General features: G+C 40.9%; 1 protein-coding gene across 4 annotated transcripts in view; it reads right to left on the bottom strand.

Annotated features, from left to right (window-relative positions):
* BANK1 (B cell scaffold protein with ankyrin repeats 1) overlaps nt 1-21194 on the bottom strand; it is a 292299-nt gene that overhangs the window by 206082 nt on the left and 65023 nt on the right. For all 4 annotated transcript variants that reach the window (XM_030564611.1, XM_030564613.1, XM_030564614.1 and 1 more), the window contains 2 exons: nt 4761-4912; nt 2046-2181 (listed from right to left, as the gene is read on the bottom strand). In XM_030564611.1, the coding sequence (XP_030420471.1) occupies nt 2046-2181; nt 4761-4912 (288 nt within the window). The remainder of the gene's footprint in view (nt 1-2045; nt 2182-4760; nt 4913-21194) is intronic.

The raw sequence follows: 21194 nt of genomic DNA, 5'->3' as shown, positions 1-21194 counted from the left end.
CAGAGAAGAAATAGAGAGTCAATGAAATTAAGATTAATAGAAATCGGTTTCTCAATTCACTGAAATGATAACAAGCACAAACTAATTTTACTTTCCTTTGATAAAATGAAATCAGCTGGATCCTTGGTCCAAATGGGCATTCCTGTACTTTAGTTATTCTAGGTTTTTGCTGGGGGGGATGGTTGAAATGGGACAAATAACAAAGAAGCTAAATTTAACAATGATGGGGGGAAACCAGGGCTTCTGTTGGAATGCCAAACACTTTTTATTTAAACGCTCCAATGGAACAAAAAACTAACCTTGGTTTGGGACAAAAAGGAACTGAACTTATTAGTTATGCTTTGTATTTTGTGTTTACTAATCTATACCCCTTATGGCTATCTGCCCTGGCCCAATAATGTCCCCAGAAGATATGCTTGGAGAAGTCCCCCCAATAGAGTCAATGGGAATTTCAGTTTGCCTTCTCTAAAAGATGCCTCATCACCAAGATCTTCCTCTGGCCAAGCAAAGCCATTTCAAATCACCACCTACCTCCCCATTGAGCCATCCTGGTAATGAATAACTATCAAGCATATGGATAATCAGGCAACTTGCAAACTCACCTTTGAGTGCCGCCATACTTAAATTTACTTAATAGAGAGGTGGACCCCAGGAGCTCTTGTTCTAATCCCATCTGTCGCTGACTTGCCATGTTCTCCTGGTCAAATCACAACTTCCTTGCCTCAGTTCCCCATCTGCAACCTGGGGATAACACTACTCATCTAACCTCACAATGGCATCATAAGGATCAATTAGTGTCCATATAGTCCTTTGAATGCACCATAGAATTGTTAAGTACAACTATTACTATCAAAGCCACCTATAATCCCCAGTGAGAGGGAGCCAGTGGTGGCTCCTTTAAGGGAAGAGGAATGAGGTCAGTGATTGTGATCATCTTCTTCCCTGCAAAGAGAGATGCAGCCTCCCATAGGAGATGATCTGAGAACACTAATACAAGAAAAAGCTGCTGCTCCCATGGGAGTAAAGAGAAACTGATGTTCACTTCTGTCACCCACAGATCACACATGCCTAAGAGGAAACAATGGGATTTGCTAGTACTAAGCATCCCCGAAAAATTAAGCCACTTACTTAGGCCTTGTCTACACCACACAGTTTTGGTGACAAAAGTCAGCTTTCATAGACAAAACAAAGATGCCAAAATTGGATTTTAGGGCCTAACTTCAGGTGATCAGGTTTGAAAACTGTAGCTTAAGTGTTTTCCTCTTAAATGATGTGGTATTACCATGGTTTTTAAAAATAAAATATTATATACTACCCTTTGGGAATTCACAACATGCTACAGAGAGGCAAATTGAATCCTGAACTCTTAGCTGAATATTTCCATCACACCTCTAGTCCAATAACTGCGAGGGAGGTATGGCTATTCCCTCTGCATTCTGAAGCTTATACAATGAAAAATGTTGTTGTATTGTTTATCATGCTCCAGGCAAAATAAGAAAATAGAATAGCTAATATTATGGATAAAGTGATTGACAAAACCCAGAAAAACCAAGGGAGACTGAGTAATATAGAGAAACAGGATGGATATGAAATCACAGCAAAGAAAGGAAATGTTCTCAGACGTCAGTAAGAATTATAGACAGGCATATGGGCAAAAAGAAAAAACAACTTCACTGAATAAAATAAGAGACAAAACATCTTGTTAAACCTAATGCAGTAATAAGAATATTAGCTTTGCATTTTATAGCAGGAATTTATTAAGAATGTTAATCTGTGACTAATCAATGACATTTTAAAGCCTGCCACCTGCCACTTAACCACACAAAAACAACCAAATAAAATCCAGTTTCCCATAAATCACAAGCGCTTGTGTTGGTGTATTAATAAAAAGAATAATGCACTGTATGCAAAACCCATACACAGGAAACGCTTACAAAATAATATTAGATTCTGATGGGAAGTGAAAATACTTATTGTAAGACATGTGAAGAGAGTCCAGGACCAAAATTTTCTATTTATTTAAAGCTACAGCAATGTTCTCTTACCTAAAGCTTTCATGCATCTGACCTTCTGATTCCAAAAGGCTGGCTGTGTCCTAATTCGTCGATTATCTGTTATGAATTCAATTTCTACAGTTTCCGTTATTTCATCTCTCAAAAGAATGAATATTTCATCAGGGTTCTATAAAGTTAGAAATATGCTCCCATTAGCCTTTCATCAAATTATACTGAAACCATAAAATGTAAATCATATGCTTTAATGTAAGTTGCAAGAAAAGTTCTTTTACCAATAGCTCTATATCCTGAAATACAGTTACATTACAGCTGCGATGCTATTTCATTAAGTTATCCTTTATGTTTCTCTAAGTAAAAAATTGACAGGATTACTATGATAGTTTGAACTCTGTTTACTAAAACCATATATAATGAAATTCTTTTCACTGTGAGGCTAAGATCATATATTCACTTCCAGTACACAAAGGGTGAAATTCCCCTCATGCAGGGGACCCCTACACTACTTAAGACACACTTAAACCCTCAGAATTGGATTCATGCATAAGGAACTTAAGTGGTACAATGGTTTTCTACGGACCCTCTGAGCAAGGGTGAATTTCAACATAGAGAACATTAGTGAGCTACAGTACATAATGGGCCAAATTCAAAGGTGACCTAGATGGAGTAAGCTGCATCTCAGAGGTGGTGTAAAACTGCATCTCAGTTTTAGGGGTAAGCTGGTGCATTTTAAATACCAAAGGCAGAATTATAGTAAGGCAAGGAGCTAATAAGAATGTACAAGATAAAACAAGCTGACTGCTTTATCTTACACCTTCCTGCACACACCCCTGCATTGTTCTCCATGCACTGTTCAACCTTCTCTGTATGCAAGGGACACTAGTTTATGCTCACTCATGCTGACTCCCACTGTCATACTGGTCTGTAATGTTGCACTGTTCAACACCTTTAAACTTGGCCCACTGATTTGTGACAAATTTATATATTTTCACTGGGAAAATATACACACAGGCTAGTGTTCTTTGAAGAACAGAACAAGAGTGAGAACAATCATTCACTATGAACAATTCACTGAGGTATATTTGCCACCCTTCAGATCAGCTAAAACTAACTAAATTTCACCTTTAATCTCTTTATTAGTCCTTCAAAACAATATGTATACCATTATATCACTACATAATCTCACTTCTGAATGTGGTGGGGTGATCCATGCATGAAGAGACCCTTCAGAACAAAAATCTGGGGGCAGGGGGATAATCTAGGCCCTTGTTTTTCTTATCTTTTTAACCAGAAAGATTTCCCAAAAGTCAAAAGGGACTATATATGTTTCATAACACAAGAATGTAAGAACAGCCGTACTGGGTCAGACCAAAGGTCCATCTAGCCCAGTATCTGTCTATCGCAGTGGACAATGCCAGGTGCCCCAGAGGGAGTGAACCTAACAGGCAATGATCAAGTGATCTCTCTCCTGCCGGCCATCTCCATCCTCTGACAAACAGAGGCTAGGGACACCATTCCTTACCCATCCTGGCTAACAGCCATTTATGGACTTAATCACCATGAATGTATCCAGTTCTCTTTTAAACGTTGTTATAGTCCTAGCCTTTTACTGTTTAGAGAAGCAGTTTTATACTTTCTAGCATACCTTCCTTCCCAAAATAATAATTTCCTAATTTATATTATGGAAAGGTCCCATAGAACTTAACAGACAATGACAACTCTTCCAAAAAAAAATCTGAACTAACCTAGCAAATTCTATAGAAGGGATATTCATTATTAAATTCAATGTGTTGGATTAAAATTCTATTGCAAGTTTCTACTGTTTAGAATAATACTCTCAATCTTCATAATAGGGTTTTCCAGCGAGGAAAAACAGTATTTCTCAGAAGTACACATTTTAAAGCATACTAACTATAATTCTTTATTCAGTTCTACAGGTTTTAGCATAATTTGTGTAGAGCCCTATTGGTTTCATCAGTGCTGATTACTGAAAGAGTTTTCCAACACAGTGAAAGTTTCAAGCTAAATATGTTCTATATGCATGTCTTTCTTCTGATTTTCAGCTGTAATCAGTAACCTAGGGTTGGCTGAACCACTACTACTCAGTTGCATGGAATAGCCTATTTGTAACATAGCAGACAAAACTGTGCGAGATTTCTTCTTCTCTGCCATGCCATTATTAGCCTGATTCTTCAGCCCTCACATGACTGTGGCCACTCACTTGTCTAAGGGCTACTGGGTTGGGCTTCGGATGTTGCACTCTTTACACAGTTTTCATGCTTTTGTGTTTTCTCAGATACGGTGTTGATTTTTAAAAATGAGCATTCATATGTTTGCGTACACTCTCTCTCTCTCTCTCTCTCTCTCACACACACACACACCTAAACCACCCCAAACCTGATTCTTACTGAGAAGCCATTCATATCTTATGAAAAAGTTCCTCACTACAGTTTTCTTTTACATTGCAATGAAACATGTTGAAGCAGAATTATATCTGACCCAATCTGCAAAACAATTTTAATAGAAGTAGAATCCTGCAGTGATTGTCCCAAATCCATATTAGTTTGAAGATGTTTTGTATTGAATATGACACACAGGCAGCATAACTCCCACTGCAGGTAAACTCTTATTTGTGCTCCGGAGTAGTGATCTGCCCCACAGAACTGACGTGCCATGAAGGAGCTTGTAGCAGCGGCAGGGGAGAGGATTGATATTTATCCCTAATTTTTTAGCATTCAAAGGTCTTACCTCACATGATATCCTTCCTGGTAGCACCAATACTGATGGTCTTGTAGTTTCCAATGTTTCAGAAACTACCTCAGTTTCCAAACTCACATCTGTTTTCACTGATACACCTCCTTCATCCAACTGCAAGTTAACTTCAGAGTTGTCTCGGTAATCTGCAGGATATAATATTGAGTGAAATGTATTGTTATTCATCCCACACAAATAAAACATGATGGGCTGAAAACGGCTAGACAATTATTATTTACAAAATGCTATTGATGTACATGGTGTTTTGCAAAGAAATAAAAGAAAGTAGATGAAATCCTGGCCCCATTGAAGTTAATGGATTTCATCCAGTGTCCTTGTCCAAAAGATCCCACAACCCATCTTCATCTTGATAGTCTTTGCTCACATGAGGTCAAAAGTATTTGGCTTTGTCTAAAGTGAGGATTTGCCACCAGTGTAGTTGCAACAGAGCAAGCCCCAGTCTATGCAGGGTAAACTGAGATAAGCAATGATTTTCACCACTGCAATCTATCCTTGTTTCAAACAGGGCTAAGCTTTACTGATACAAATGCCACTCATCTGGCTCAACAGGTAGGAAACTTTATAGGATATGCTGGAGCAGACAGCCACGGGGAAAGGGCAGGGGGAGGAACACATACCAGAACACAAAAGGTGGGCCCTTTCTCCTCCAGGGTTTCTCTGCCTCCCATTGGCCAGCCAGAGGGAGATGGGAGGTGACTGGCCCCTTTCTTCTCCCCACTCTGTTAATTTAAACCTTTGCCCAGGTCTTTTGGAGCTTCTCACTCCATTTTAGCTATCCTCCTCTCCAGTTTTAGGATACAAGCTGTGTATTTTAGGATTTGTCAGTCTAACCAATTGCCTCTTTCAGAATGTTAGGAAGGAACTTTTCCCATTGGTGCAAAATGGAGAGGAGCTTGCTGGGGTTTTCTCACCTTCCTTACAGACTCATGGAGACAGTTATGTTAAATAGCAGTAGGACTTAGAAATAAATATTAGTAACTTGTGTGAATGTTTAATTTGTCATAACTTGTGGCTGGTGTCCAGTGTGGATAAAAAGGCCAAAATGGCTAGTTCCCTGAAGTAAGAGACCTGGGATTTCTCTGGTGGACTTGTGCTTTTGGGAGAAGGGGAGACCTTGCAGATTGAGGTCCCTCTTTTGGTACTGTCTGTCCCCATTAGAGTGGGGAGGGTGAGAAGATACACTAGAGTGAGCTGAATCCTAGGGACAGGCTGAGGTTAGTCTACTCTGAGTTATGTTTTTTATGGTGGAAGCCCTGTAACCCTCACATTTGACCCATTTAAATATCTGGTACACATGAGTCAGGGGAAACAGGGCAGATGACACTGGAGTTGTGTTCAGCCATTAAATCCATCTCTGTGCCTGTTCTCATTCACATGTGTGGCTTGACCAATTGCAGCTTTGTCTGGCTACACTAGTGAGCTGCTACCGATGGATCTAACTAGGGAAAATCCCTGGCATAGACAAGGGTCTTTGCCATAAATATGCAGTGGATGTAATGAGCAGCAGAGCTAGTGCTCCATCGTCTGTCATTCATATCTAACAAGTTGGACTCACAGCAGCCTAAACATATACATTATCTGTGCAAGATAATGTTCTGACTTTAAAATAAGATACCATCTCATTTAGTCTGCTGTGCAATTTACAGTGATGGATTTCTTCTTTATTCCACAATCCTAGTACAGCCAGAAGAGCTGTAGCATGAGCCCTTCATCCAATCTCAGAATTTTAATGTGAAAACATAGAAGAATTGGCAATTGCCTCTCCAGAATTGTGTTTTAGAAAAAGCCATTCTTCACACCTGCCACTTCTCACTTTTATCATTATTACTCCACTCTACTGACTAGCTCTGCCATAGTACGAAATGTTAGATAGTCTCACCACCTCATCTCACAGGACAGCGGCATATTCGTAATGATGCAGGATTATCCAATATTCTGCAGCACATTTAATGTAGTCTAATGATATTTCAGGCTTCTCATCAGCCAGTCAGGATTCTGTGAGCAGTCAGAGGACCAAAGTATTTTGTATTACTGTAAATTATGGAACACTCAGTCAATTATAGTCAAGAACCCAGACAACACTGAGGTGGCAAACTCATGATGAGCAGACCTCAACATTTTGGGAATTTGGTTTGGTTCAGATAAGCCCTAAAGGTGTTTGATGGAGTGTCCTCCTCACACTTGCCCAGAAAGGGTTAAGGCAGGCCAGAAAGTCCAGTTAGCCTGTGACCGTGATTGCTGGAGAGGGGCCATGCTGAGACTGCTCAATCTGGGCAAACTGCAAAGAATGGGGCAGATGATCCCCAACACTGAGGGTCTGTTCTAATAATTAGAGTCACGCAGCCAGCAACAAAACAGCTTCTATAATTCCTTACTGGTTACCAAGAAGCCCCAAAATAGTCTTCCTTAACTAATCCAGCCTTGGGCTCCCACCCAGACAGCCAAATCAAATATGATGAGGATTACTAAAACCCTGTTCACCATATATAAAGTTCTACCAATCCCAAAGAATCAGACACATTACCCACCAGGTCAATGAATATTTCAGATTTTACCCAAACACACACGTACAGACAATTCTTATTAACTAATCTAAGATTTATTAAAAAGAAAAGAGAGAGAGTACTCTGGATAAAGAACATTCTACATACTGATAAGAATAAAGTTCTTGGGTCAGTTTCACATTGTAAAGCCCTACTACTGCTATATAAACACCCATGTTGAGAGACGCCAAAATAATTGCTTTCAAAATGGGAGACATTGAGCCTGTGACAACATTGAAATTATTTTTGTAATTATTATACAGTTTTAGCTCAAATATTGGTCCTCACCATGGGCAAAATCTGCCCCCTCTCTCCTCACACAAATTGTGTAGCCAGACTTGCATGCAGAGACTTTCATGGGAAAGGAGATGTCCTCCCCCCGTACCACAACACTGCTGCTACTGTAACCCTGTGGATGAAAGGAGCTTTTGCTACTGCTGGGCCCTGGCTTGATAAGGAGTGATGACCAGTGGATATACATAATTTCAGATCACAAACTCAGCTCCAGCTCCTCCCCTGACCTACCCTTTTCCTATCCTCCACAGTGTGTACAGGGTGCAAGACCTCATCAAGGACTTTCCAAATCAAGCTCCTCAAACTTTTGCACAATGAATTTCATTGCAGGCAGCCATGCGTTTCACTACAAAAACAGGTGCAGGATTTCCCCTGTATCATAAATGACCCAGAGAATTCTGACTGACACAGTGAACAGATAGTCATAAAACAGCTTGCGCACGTTACCATTGTGTAAAACAATACTGTACATTTATTATCAAGTCAGATTATAGCTGACAGATTATTTTATTAATATAAATTTTTGTCATTCAAGAACTAATCAATATGGAGTTTTAAGGGGTGAAGGAATGTGGCAAGCTGCCTACTCTACAGCAGGATTGGCTTTAGGGTGATTCCCACAATTCCCCCGAATCGGGCACTGTGCCTAAGAGGGCCCCACACCCGTGCCTAAGAGGGCCCCGCACCCTAAAGAAGAGCGCCTAACTTTTTAATTTTTACTCACCCAGCATCAGTCCAGGTCTTGGGTGGCACTTCAGCGGCAGGTCCTTCACTCGCTTCGGGTCTTCGACGGCATTTCAGCGGTGGGGCCTTCAGTGCCGCAGAAGACCTGGAGCGAGTGAAGGACCAGCCACCGAAGTGCCACCGAAGACCTGGACTGCCGCTGGGTATCTAAATCGGGACCTGCACTTCCTAAAGCCTGCCCTGCTCTACAGCCCCTAACATTGCTGACTGGTATTGGAAATATCCCTAACCTCATGAATATCAGAGAGAGATACTGGGAAAGTCTATAGAAAGAAGGTTCAATTACAAGAGATAGAGCTGGCTATTATCAGTATATGAAGAAAACTTCAGACCAAAATTTATCAATCTACACAGTGAATAGAAGGGGTGAGAAAGTAAAATCCCTTGGAAGTAGATCCCTTCCTGTTCATTTCAACACAGTAGAACCTCAGCGTTACAAACACCTCAGGAATGGAGGTTGTTCGTAACTCTGAAATGTTCGTAATTCTGAACAAATAGTATGGTTGTTCTTTCAAAAGTTTACAACTGAACATTGATTTAATATAGCTTTGAAATTTTACAATACAGATGGAAAAAATGCTGCTTTCCCTTTATTTTTTAGTAGTTTACATTTAACACAGTACTGTACCGTATTTGCCTCTTTTTTTTTGTCTCTGCTGGCTGATTGTGTACGTTCAGTTCCAAATGAAGTGTGCGGTCGAGTGGTCAGTTTGTAATTTTGGTGTTCGTAACTGTATTTTATTATACAGTTACGAACACCAAAATTACAAACTGATTAATAAAATATCTACTGTATTTTATTCTTGTCATGGTGATCTGATTACATAATAATTCTAACACTTAGTCTACTGTCACCTTCTGATTTAGACCAAGACATTCTGATACTCATTTCCCATTCAAACAATGCAAAAGTTTAGGTGATGTTAACTCACCTATTTTTTTTAACTGAAAAAGCATTTTAATTGACGAAAACAAGCACATTAAAAATACACTGACTTCATAATATAGAGAATCTAATTGTACAAACATAAGAAAGATCATTCCGGTTTTACTGGGACAACCCTTGTTAGTCATTTGATTTCCCAGTGTCCCACAAACTTCTTTCAGGAAGATCTTCTTCCAGGAGATCTTCAATGATCTAAAACTCAAAAAAGAGTCCTACAAAAAGTGGAAACTAGGTCAAATTACAAAGGATGAATATAAACAAATAACACAAGTATGCGGGGACAAAATTAGAAATGCCAAGGCACAAAATGAGATCAAACTAGCTAGGAACATAAAAGGTAACAAGAAAACATTCTACAAATACATTAGAAGCAAGAGGAAGAACAAGGACAGAGTAGGCCCATTACTCAATGGAGGGGGAGGGAAGAGAATAGAAAACATGGAAATGGCAGAGGTGCTTAATCACTTCTTTGTTTCGGTTTTCAACAAGAAGGTTGGTGGCAACTGGACATCTAACGTAGTGAATGCCAGTGAAAATGAGGTAGGATCAGAGTCTAAAACAGGGAAAGAACAAGTTAAAATTTACTTATACAAGTTAGATGTCTTCAAATCACCAGGGCCTGATGAAATGCATCCTAGAATACTCAAGGAGCTGACTGAGGAGATATCTGAGCCATTAGCAATTATCTCTGAAAAGTCATGGAAGATGAGAGATATTCCAGAAGACTGGAAAAAGGCAAATATAATGCCCATTTATAAAAGGAGAAATAAGGACAACCCGGGAAATTCCAGACCAGACAGCTTAACTTCCGTACCCTGAAAGATAATGGAGCAAATAATTAAGAAATCAATTTGCAAACACTGGGACAATAATGAGGTGATAAGTAACAGTCAGCACGGATTTGTCAAGAACAAATCGTGTCAAACCAACCTGATAGCTTTCTTTGACAGGGTAACAAGCCTTGTGGATGGGGGGAAGTGGTAGATGTGGTATATCTTGACTTTAGTATAACGCTTTTGACACTGTCTTGCATGACCTTCCCATAAACAAACTAGGGAAATACAACCTAGATGGAGCTACTATAAAGGGGGTGCATAATTGGTTGGAAAATCATTCCCAGAGAGTAGTTATCAGTGTTTCACAGTCATATTGGAAGGGCATAATGAGTAGGGTCCCGCAGGGATCGGTTCTGGGTCCGGTACTGTTTAGTATCTTCATCAATTATATAGATAATGGCATAGAGAGTATACTTATAAAGTTTGAAGACAATATCAAGCTGGGAGGTGTTGCAAGTGCTTTGGAGGATAGGACTAAAATTAAAAATGACCTGGACAAAATTGGAGAAATGTTCTGAAGTAAATAGGATGAAATTCAATAAAGACAAATGCAAAGTACTTCACTTAGGAAAGAACGATCAGTTGCACACATACAAAATGGGAAATGACTGCCTAGGAAGGAGGACTGCAGAAAGGGATCTGGGGGTTATAGTGGATCACAAGCTAAATAGTGTCAACAGTGTAACACTGTTGCAAAAAAAGCCAACATCATTCTGGAATGTATTAGCAGCAGTATTGTAAGTAAGACACGAGAAGTAATTCTTCCACTCTACTCTCCGCTGATTAAGCCTCACCTGGAGTATTGTGTCCAGTTCTGGGCGCCACATTTCAGGAAAGATGTGAACAAATTTGAGGAAGACCAGAGAAGAGCAACAAAAATGATTAAAGGTCTAGAAAACATGACCTATGAGGGAAGATTGAAAAAACTGGGTTTGTTTAGTCCGGAGAAGAGAAGATTGAGAAGGGACATGATAACAGTTTTCAAGTACATAAAAGGTTGTTACAAGGAGGAGGGAGAAAAATTGTTCTTCTTAACCTCTGAGGATAGGACAAGAAGCAATGGGCTTAAATTGCAGCAAGAGCAGTTTAAGTTGGACATTAGGAAAAACTTTCTGTCAGAGTGGTTAAGCACTGGAATGAATGGCCTAGGGAGGTTGTGGAATCTTCATCATTGGGGATTTTTAAGAGTAGGCTGAACAAAAACCTGTCAGGGACGGTCTAGATCAGGGGTCGGCAACCTTTCAGAAGTGGTGTGCTGAGTCTTCATTTATTCACTCTAATTAAAGGTTTTGTGTGTCGGTAATACATTTTAACATTTTAGAAGGTCTTTTTCTGTAAGTCTATAATATATAACTAAACTATTGTTGTATGTAAAATAAATAAGGTTTTTTAAATGTTTAAGAAGCTTAATTTAAAATTAAATTAAAATGCAGAGCCCTTCGGACTGGCGGCCAGGACCTGGGCAGCATGAGTGCCACTGAAAAGCAGCTTGTGTGCCGCGTTTGGCACGCGTGCCATAGGTTGCCTACCCCTGTCTAGATAATACTTAGTTCTGCCATGAGTGCTGGGGACTGGACTAGATGACCTCTCAAGGTCCCTTCCAGTTCTATGATTTCATGACACCTGAAGTATCCCTGACAGGCAGGATAATTAAGACACCTGGAGCCAATTAATAAACTGCTAGAATCAATTAGGACAGGCTAGCTAATCAGGGCACTGAGTTTAAAAAGGACCTCACTTCAGTTTGTGGCATGCATGCAAGGAGCTAGAAGAAAGAGGCAAGAGGAGCTGAGAGTGAGAATACATATTGCTGGAAGACTGAGGAGTATAAGCATTATCAGGCACCAGGAGAAAGGTCCTGTGGTGAGGATAAAAAAGGTGTTGAGAGGAGGCCATGGGGAAGTAGCCCAGGGAGTTGTAGCTGTCACGCAGCCGTACGAGGAGGTACTCTAGACAGCTGTAGTCCACAGGGCCCTGGGCTGGAACCCAAAGTAGAGGGCGAGCCCGGCTTCCCCCCAGACCTCCCAACTCCTGATCAAACACAGGAGAAATTGATTTAGATTGTGGCTTCTACCAGAGGGGAAGGTCTCTGGGCTGTTTCCTGATCCACATGATGAATCTGTGAGGCGAGCAAATCGGCCAATAAGCGCAGGACCCACCAAGGTAGAGGAGGAACTTTGTCACAATGCATTCGATGCAAGTCACACTTGGCCCTCAGAGACCATGTATGGGCTCTCAAGACCAAAGTGACTGAACTGGAGAAGTTCAGGGACACAGTAGAGCAGTCCCACCCCCAGCCTGACAGTCTCTGTACTGATGAGGAGAAAGAGAGTCTTGGGAAGGAAAACATCAAGATGGAGAGGACAGAAAAGATGGAGAGGACAGAAAACAGTTGGGACCCTGCTTCCAGATGATGTCAAGGTATCCTCTCTCACTGAGAGGTCCCTGTTATTAGGTAGACAGGTAATAGTAATGGGTGATTCAATTATTAGAAATATGGCTAGTTGGGTTTGTGACCAAGAGAACCGCATGGTGAATTGCCTGCTGTGTGTGATGGCTGAGGGCCTCTCGAGACATCTATGTGCAATGCTGAGGAGGAGTTAGTGGTCGTGGTTCAGTGACACAGGGAAAAGTAGGAGAGAGGTCCTGGAGGCCAAATTTAGGCTGCTAGATAGCAGATTGAAGTCCAGGACCTTCACGGTAGCATTCTCTGAAATGCTTGCCATTCCACAAGCAGGGCGAGTTAGGCAGGCAGAATTGCAGGGTTTCAATGCATGGATGAGATGATGGTGTTCCAAGGAAAGATTAAAGTTTATTAGTAACTAGAAAACTTTTTTTGAAAGTGATCCTGGCAATTACAGGCTGGTAAGCCTTCACCTGTACCAAGCAAAGTGATTGGGAACTACAGTAAAAATAGAATTATCAGATACATAGATGAATCAGTGAATTTGGGAAGAGTCAACGTGGCTTTTGTAAAGAGAAATCATGCTTCACCAAGCTATTAGAATTCTTTTGGGAGGGGCAACAAACACGTGGACAAGGGTGATCCAGCATAACTGGATTTTCAGAAAGCCTTTGAGAAGGTCCCTCACCAAAGGCTCTTAAGCAAACTAAGTAGTCATGGGATGAGAGGAAAGGTCCACTCGGGATCAGTAACTGGTTAAAAGAAGGCTAGGAATAAATGGTCAGTTTTCACAATGAAGAGAGGTAAATAATGGGGTCCCTCAAGGATCTCTACTTGGACCAGTGACATTCAACATTCATAAGTGATCTAGGAAAAAGGGGTAAACAATGAGGTGACAAAGTTTGAAAATGACTCAGGACAAAGCAGTCAGTTTTGGACTTGGCTAACAGTTAAAGGGATTTCACAAAACTGACCAGTCACCCATCAAAACGGCAGATGAAATTGAATACTGATAAATGCAAAGTAATACACATTGGAAAACACAATCCCAATTATACATACATAATGATGGGGCCTAAATTAGCTGTTATCACTCAAGAAAGAGACTTGGAGTCACATTATGGGTAATTCTCTGAAAACATCTGCTCAATGTGCAGCAGCAATCAAAAAAGCTAATGATCAGGAATCATAAAGAAAGGGATACATAAGACAGAAAATATCATAATGCCAAAATATAAACCAATGGCATGCCCACACCTGGAATACTGCATGGAATTCTGGTTGACTCACCTCAAAAAAGAAAATTAGAATAGGAAAAAAGTACAGAGAACCGAAATGATTAAGGATATAGAACAGCTTTCATGTGAGGAGAGATCAGAAAGACTGGGACAGTTCATTTTAGAAAAGAGAAAACTAAGGAGAGATATGATAGAAGTCTACAAATCATGAATGGCGTGGAGATAGTGAATAAGAGGATTATTTATCCTTACATAACACACGAACCAGGGGTCACCCAACAAATTAACTGGCAGAAGGTTAAAAAACACAAAAGGAAGTACTTCTTCACACAACACACAGCCAATCTGTGGAACTTGTTTCCAAGGGATGTTGTAAAGGTCAATAGTATAAATGGGTTCAAAACAGAATTAGATACATTCATGGAAAATAGGTCTATCAACAACTATTAGTCAAAGTGGTCAGGGATGCAATCTCATGCTCTGAGTGTCCCTAAATCTCTAACTACCAGAAGCTGGGACTGGAAGACAGGGAATGGATCACTTGATGATTGCCCTGCTCTGTTCATTCCTTCTGAAGCATCTGGCACCAGACAGTATCAGAAGACAGAATACTGAGCTACATGGACCATTGGTCTGACCCAGTATGGCCATTCTTATGTTCTTATGACACTTTGCTCAAAATGAATGGTAGTGTCACATGTCTAGTGCCTCATGATAAACCCATTAAAACAAGTTTTTAGATGATACTCTTCACTCTGAGCAATATGCAAATGTCACTTTCTTGCCCTTTTACACAAGAACAGTGTTTGTTATATGCTCCAAGCTCATATGGGATTGGTACTACCAGCATGTTTATTATATGAGAAAAAAATTAATATCTTTCAGACTCCAAGATTTTTTGTTACAAATTTTGCTTTAGAAGAAGCTGAGGAGTTGAGAGTTGGATGTACTCCTAACACATGACCAAATGTTTTCTTATTCAGCATCAGGCATAGTCATTTCCAATTAATTCTCCTCCTTTGGACTTAATTTACTCTGAGTTACAAAATGTTTGAGAGCTTTAAACATCGGTAGTTTTTCAAATGCAATACAATTTTGTCCCATTTCAATCCTTAACATAATATTTGCTTAATAAAGTAAATAGCTACTTATACAATATGGTGCAGGAACTTGGAGACTGGGTATGGACACACTTTAAACAGAGGTTCTCTATACTTCTGAGTTCTTTGTTTCTGATCAGATGACTCAAATAAAGCAAGTTATTCTTTTTCCATTTTAGAGAACAGATTCTGCTCTGTCATCTGACTACATATGTAAAGCCTTTGCTCAGAGGATGTACAAGATGTTGGGTGAAGACAACCTTAACCAGAATTAGAGATCTTGATGTAGCATAGCTGCACAACTGCTCCACTGCCATTATAGCCCATGGTTTGTGGAAGCAGCTGCAGCCTCTATGCAGGAGGTTTAGGTGTCTGCAATTAAATAGTTCCACTTTCCCAAGCTACCCTTGCTTACACCCTCCAAACCAATCCTTTGCACTTGAGAAAGAACATGGAGGGAAGAGGTGTACGTGACCTGGACCATTATACAACAAATCAGTTGTGGTTCTGCTGGATTTATGTTCTTGCATTCAGACCTAGATTAGCAACTACTTTGTTCTGAGGCAAATTTTAGGATTATTCCAGATTAGTGTTCTGGGACACTGCATATATGTTATCTAGAAACATCTGGAAATTTATTTCAGAATACTCCAAACAGTGTCAAATGTATTCTCCTTCTATAGCGAAAACAGCATTTGATTTAGATATAACAGGCTTTGAAACAATGAATTAAGAGGTGTCATGTCCTTCACTGCATTAATTCAAGAGAAGTCCTTATTCTTGCAAAGACAAGAGCCACTTCACCATCAAACAAAATGAAAAGGAGAGATAATATAAAAAAATCTGTCAGGGTAAGGCCTGTCAGATACCAGTTTCTAGTTATCAACCTTTGAGAGCTCTGTGGACACTTGCCAACCCATATGAAGTTCACCAGAACTTTATTTACATAGTCTCTACTTTGTTTATCAACACTTACAGTAGTTGGTGCCATCGTGTACTATCTCTAATATTTTGCCTAGTGATATAGTCCATTTTAGAGCTATGTGACTGACAAATTAGCATGAAGTTTAACAGCCAATTGTTTTATTTTAATTTATTATTTATAGTGCAGTATCACCCAGAGGACCTGAATCAGGACTGGAGTTCATCGTGTTAGGCTCTGTATAAACTCAAAAGATATGGTCCTTGGTCCAAAGAACTTAATAGCCAAGTGTCAGAGCCCGTCTTCTAACATTCATTAACTTCTGTGGCAAAATTAGGCAATTCAAAGACTCTGCTTCAGCTTTCTTCTTTCTTTGATGGACTGATTGCTATCTAGACACTTGTTGGTTCTTTGTAACCACCCTGGCCCACTGGCTGAGTCATTTGGTAGTCCTTTCTCCTGTGAGGGTGGTAAAGAGCCCAATATGTCAGGAGGCCAATTGCCTGAGACAAAGGGCACACAGGTCTTCTGGAGAATGCCTCACTTGTAAAAAGCCTTAATAAACCCCTTGCTGGTTTTGGTAGGCAAACCACCTGCCCGCTACACTGGGTCGAGGCCAGGGACTCTGTATGACGTGGTTGGTACCACTCTCCTTAGTGTTTTCCTTGCCTACTTCTTATCATGCCTCTCTTGCAAGCTGTTCCTCAGAGTTACACCCTGGAGTCCTCGCTTCCTAGAAGTCCAGCTTACTGGGTGGCTTCTAACTAGTTTATTGCTGAAGGCTCCTGCTCCCACTGGCTCCTCAGCGTCTCTGGCAGCTGCCCTGCTCTTTTGCTGTACAGCCCTTTTTTCTCTACAGGGTTGAGGCCACCAATTAGCCCCAGCTGAGCAGTCAGTTTCCCTATTAACCCTTTAGCTGCTGAACAGTATGAGGTCTGCATACTTTATGACAGTAAGAATAAAGGATTTCCTTGTTGATAATGAATGGAAAGCAGTGGCGGTACGTAGCTGTATGCCAATCACTGAAAGCCAACAGGTAAGATTCCCCCAATAAATTTAATGTTCACATTACATAGCTATTAATTTAAAAAGATGTTGTTATCTGTCACTGCAATCCAAGGATAATGGTGGCCTGTACCATCACCCTATATTTAATAGTGTTCCTTCCCTCTAAACCCAATTCCCAATATTCACATTTTCACTATAAGTGCCAACACTACTGTCTCTAACATGTCATGAAACAAACACATTATTTCTGTATTCTGAACAATCACCCTACCTGCTTTCTGAGATTGGGTGATAAGGGATGGATTCAGTAAACCTTTTGTTCTAGGCATTTGCTATAATATGTGATGTGTAAAGGATTAACATCAATGTTCTTAGAATGGCGAAATTTTGCTAATAAAGACAGAATACGCATTGACATGTGAGATGCTCCTTTTCTGTGAGTTTTCCACTACAATAATGCCAACTATTGAGATTAGGCTGCATTTGTCATATAGGTCTTTTTGAGGACCGGGTTTTTTCAACCATTGATTGTGATTCCTATTTGCTGAAATGGCTGTGCCTCTACCAGAGAAGTCAGTTAGGAAGTCAGCTATTCTGCAAGAATTGCAGGAGTTTAAGCTCTTTTAACAAGATTTTGTGATTGTAGGTGCATATTGGCATGTAAGTGACATGATCCTAACATCAGATCCTCAAACACAAATGTGTTTGATGACTATGTTTGGCAGGATTCACTTTTTCATTGCTCTGCGATCTATCAAGATCTTCAGTGTAAACACTTTTAAAAATGATGTCACCCAAACCAAACTGTTCATCATGCCTAACATTACTTAAATAATTCCATACCATCAAAAATAACTCTGCTAGCTAGAGAACATCCAAATATCCAGAGCCCTTCTTCACCATAATATCTGAGCTTCTAATGGAGAAGTACTTTTTTCCAATATTTATTGTTCAGTGAACTTAAATATTTTCTTTTGCAGTGACCTATGTGAGTGTATGCATTGGAGGAACAGTGGTTTAAATAATTGAATCAATAAAAATGGGTCCCTGCTTGAAGGATCTAAATATCAGAAATCATTAATAATACCTAATGATGCTTACTTAGTTAAAAAAAACTAAAAATAAACAAAAAAGCTATTATTCCTTTCCCTTGGGTATTTAACGACAGCTTTCAGAGTAGCAGCCATGTTAGTCTGTATCCGAAAAAAGAACAAGAGTACTTGCGGCACCTTAGAGACTAACAAATTTATTTGAGCATAAGTTTTCGTGGGCTATGGCCCACTTCATCGGATGCATAGAATGAAACATATAGTAAGAAGATATATATACACATCCAGAGAACATGAAAAGGTGGGAGCTGCCCTACCAACTCTAAGAGACTAATTAATTAAGATGAGCAATTATCAGCAGGAGAAAAAAAAACTTTTGTAGTGATAATCAAGATGGCCCATTTTAGACAGTTTGACAAAAAGGTGCGAGGATACACCTCTACCCCGATATAACGTGGTCTTTGGGAAACAAAAAATATCACCGTGTTATAGGTGAGACCGCGTTATATTAAACTTGCTTTCGCCCCCCTGTTCCTTGTTCCCTTACCACTCCCTCCAGAGATCCCCATCCCTAATCACCCCCAGGATCCCATCCCCTACCCAACCCCCCCGTCCTCTGACTGCTCTGACCCCTATCCATCAGCACCACCATCACCACCATCCCCTGCCCCCTGACAGGTTCCAGCCCACTCCACTCTGCCAGCTCCCAGCCGCGGCGCTCTGCTTCCTGCTGTCAGTGAGTGCAGGGAGGTTGGGGAAAGGATGCCCCTCCGCACTCACCTGTTGTGGGAAGCAGAGCAATGCGGCCCCAGCCAGCTCTGCTTTCCTTGCCCCGGCCCCAGCCATGTCGCTGGGGGGCCGCTGGGGAAAGGTCCTGCACTCACCTGCCAGGTGGGAAGTGGAGTGCAACTGCTGGGAGCTGGTGACGTAGAACTGGCTGGGGCTGAGCTGCTCCGCTTCTCGTCACTGGTGAGTGCGGAGAGGTTGGGGAAAGGACACCGCCCGCACTCACTGGCAGCGGGATGCGGAGCGAGACGTCCCCAGCCCGCTCCACTCTGCCACCTCCCAGCCGCGGTGCTCTGCTTCCTGCCGCTGGTGAATGTGCGGAGGTTGGGTAAAGGACGCTCCCCATAGTCACCTGAGTTGGGAAGCGGAGCACTGGGGCTGGGAGCTGGCGGAGTGGAGCGGGCTGGGGCTGGGCTGCTCTGCTTCCGCCACTGCTGGTGAGTGCTGGGGGGATCCCTTCCCCCAAGTCCCTCCCCTGACCGACACGGCTGGGGCCAGGTCGAGGGAAGCAGAGTGAGCTGCTCCCGGCCCCCCATTAATCCCCCAGGCCACTCTGGGACTAAGGGGCCCCCAAAAGTGCTCTCCCACAGTTCCTGCCCCCCAGACCTTGGGGGGGAGCCCTTGACCACCTCCGAGACCCTCTGCCCCTTATCGAACCCCTCGTCCCGGCCCAGTACACTTAACACACTGCTCAGAGCAGTGTGTCAGAGCTTTACCGCCTTGTATGCGAATCTGCCTTACGTCAGGTCGCGTTATACCATCATAGGACCTAATCACATCAGCCACGCCATCAAGGGCTTGTTCACCCGCACATCTACCAATGTGATATATGCCATCATGTGCCAGCAATGCCCCTCTGCCATGTACATTGGCCAAACTGGACAGTCTCTGTGCAAAAGAATAAATAGACGCAAATCTGACTGAATTAACATGCAAACTAGATACCATCAATTTAGGCTTGAATAGAGACTGGTAATTGCTGAGCCACTACACACATTGAATCTATTTTCCCATGTTAAGTATCCTCACACCTTCTTGTCAAACAGTCTAAAATGGGCCATCTTGATCACCACTACAAAAGTTTTTTTTCTCCTGCTGATAACTGCTCAGCTTAATTAATTAGCCTCTTAGAGTTGGTAGGGCAACTCCCACCTTTTCATGTTCTCTGGGTGTGTGTGTATATATATATCTTCTTACTATATGTTCCATTCTATGCATCCGATGAAGTGGGCCATAGCCCACGAATGCTTATGCTCAAATAAATGTGTTAGTCTCTAAGGTGCCATAAATATTCCTGTTCTTTTTGGGTATTTAAGATACTCCTGAGAATTATAATCCATTATAGAAGGTAATGCTCTATCTCACAGGCTGCTTTCTTTGGCACACTTTGACAAATATTTATTGCTGTTTTTCATACTTAAAAAAGATTAATATAAAAAGTTTAGCTTCATAACTCAGTAACCAAATATTAGCTATGTATCTGTTACATACACTTTAAGAGTTAATTGTTTAGTTGGATTCTGCATTGATGCTTTCAATTTTATTTCAATCTTTCTTCCTAATTCATATTATGTGACATATTACTTCAGTATATTTTATGCAAAACCTTTTGGGATGCATTATAGCTTTCAATTCCACATTCTCAAGAGAACTTATGAAATTTCTTTGAAATTGTATTCCTCTGCATAAACAGAATTTTTCATGAATGCCTTACCACAGCTCCTGACAACCTATACTTGTCATCCAACTTCCTGCCCAAAATGAATTCTAACCTTTCAAATGTACTCTATTTAATCCTTATTGCAATCTACAAGGTTCACAAATTATCTCTGTTTTGATATTTGATGCTCATTATACACTTTGAATCAATGTGTGTGATAGGCTCTGGGTGTTAAAAACAGCAAAATAACAATGAAACATTCATATGTTTTCTAAGGTTACCATGGTAAAAGGCTCATGGGCAAAGCCTGAGATCCCTACTCAGTTTTCATTCAGCCTTTACACACACAAACCTCCTTGTGGTGCTCAGCAGAGAACTGAAAGTGGTACAGCAATTTTAATTGAAGAGCAAAAGTGTATGTTCACTACTGAACAAGGTCCCTATGTCCCCTTACATCATGTAGCAATGGAGAGGATTGGAAGTGACTTCATGCATTGGGCTAAGAAGGCAATGCAGATTGGAAAGGTGTTTATGCAATACAGGTCCTTCAGATTGTGATATGTTCAGCCCACTGTATTTAGCCTTAATTCGGCAAAGTTCTTAAGCAAATACTTAGCTTTAAGCTTGTGAGTGGTACAACTAGACTCAATGGGATCACTCCTGTGAGTAAAGATCTGCATTTGCTTACGTGTCCTACTGAATCCACCAAAAGCCTTCTAAAGCACACATGTAAGTGATTTTCAGGATTGGGAATTTAATCCCTCAGTGTAGTCTTGTGGAAAAATAATTCATAGCCTGTTGGAGTGTGGAGGAATCAAGGAATCATTTCTATACACTTTGTGTTCCCTTTAGAAACCAGCATAAATTTATGCCAGGT

The sequence above is a fragment of the Gopherus evgoodei genome, chromosome 5 (genome assembly GCF_007399415.2).
Source record: "Gopherus evgoodei ecotype Sinaloan lineage chromosome 5, rGopEvg1_v1.p, whole genome shotgun sequence".
NCBI lineage: Eukaryota > Metazoa > Chordata > Testudines > Testudinidae > Gopherus > Gopherus evgoodei.
The sequence above is the reverse complement of the archived record's forward strand: the minus strand, read 5'-3'. Positions and strand labels throughout refer to the sequence as shown.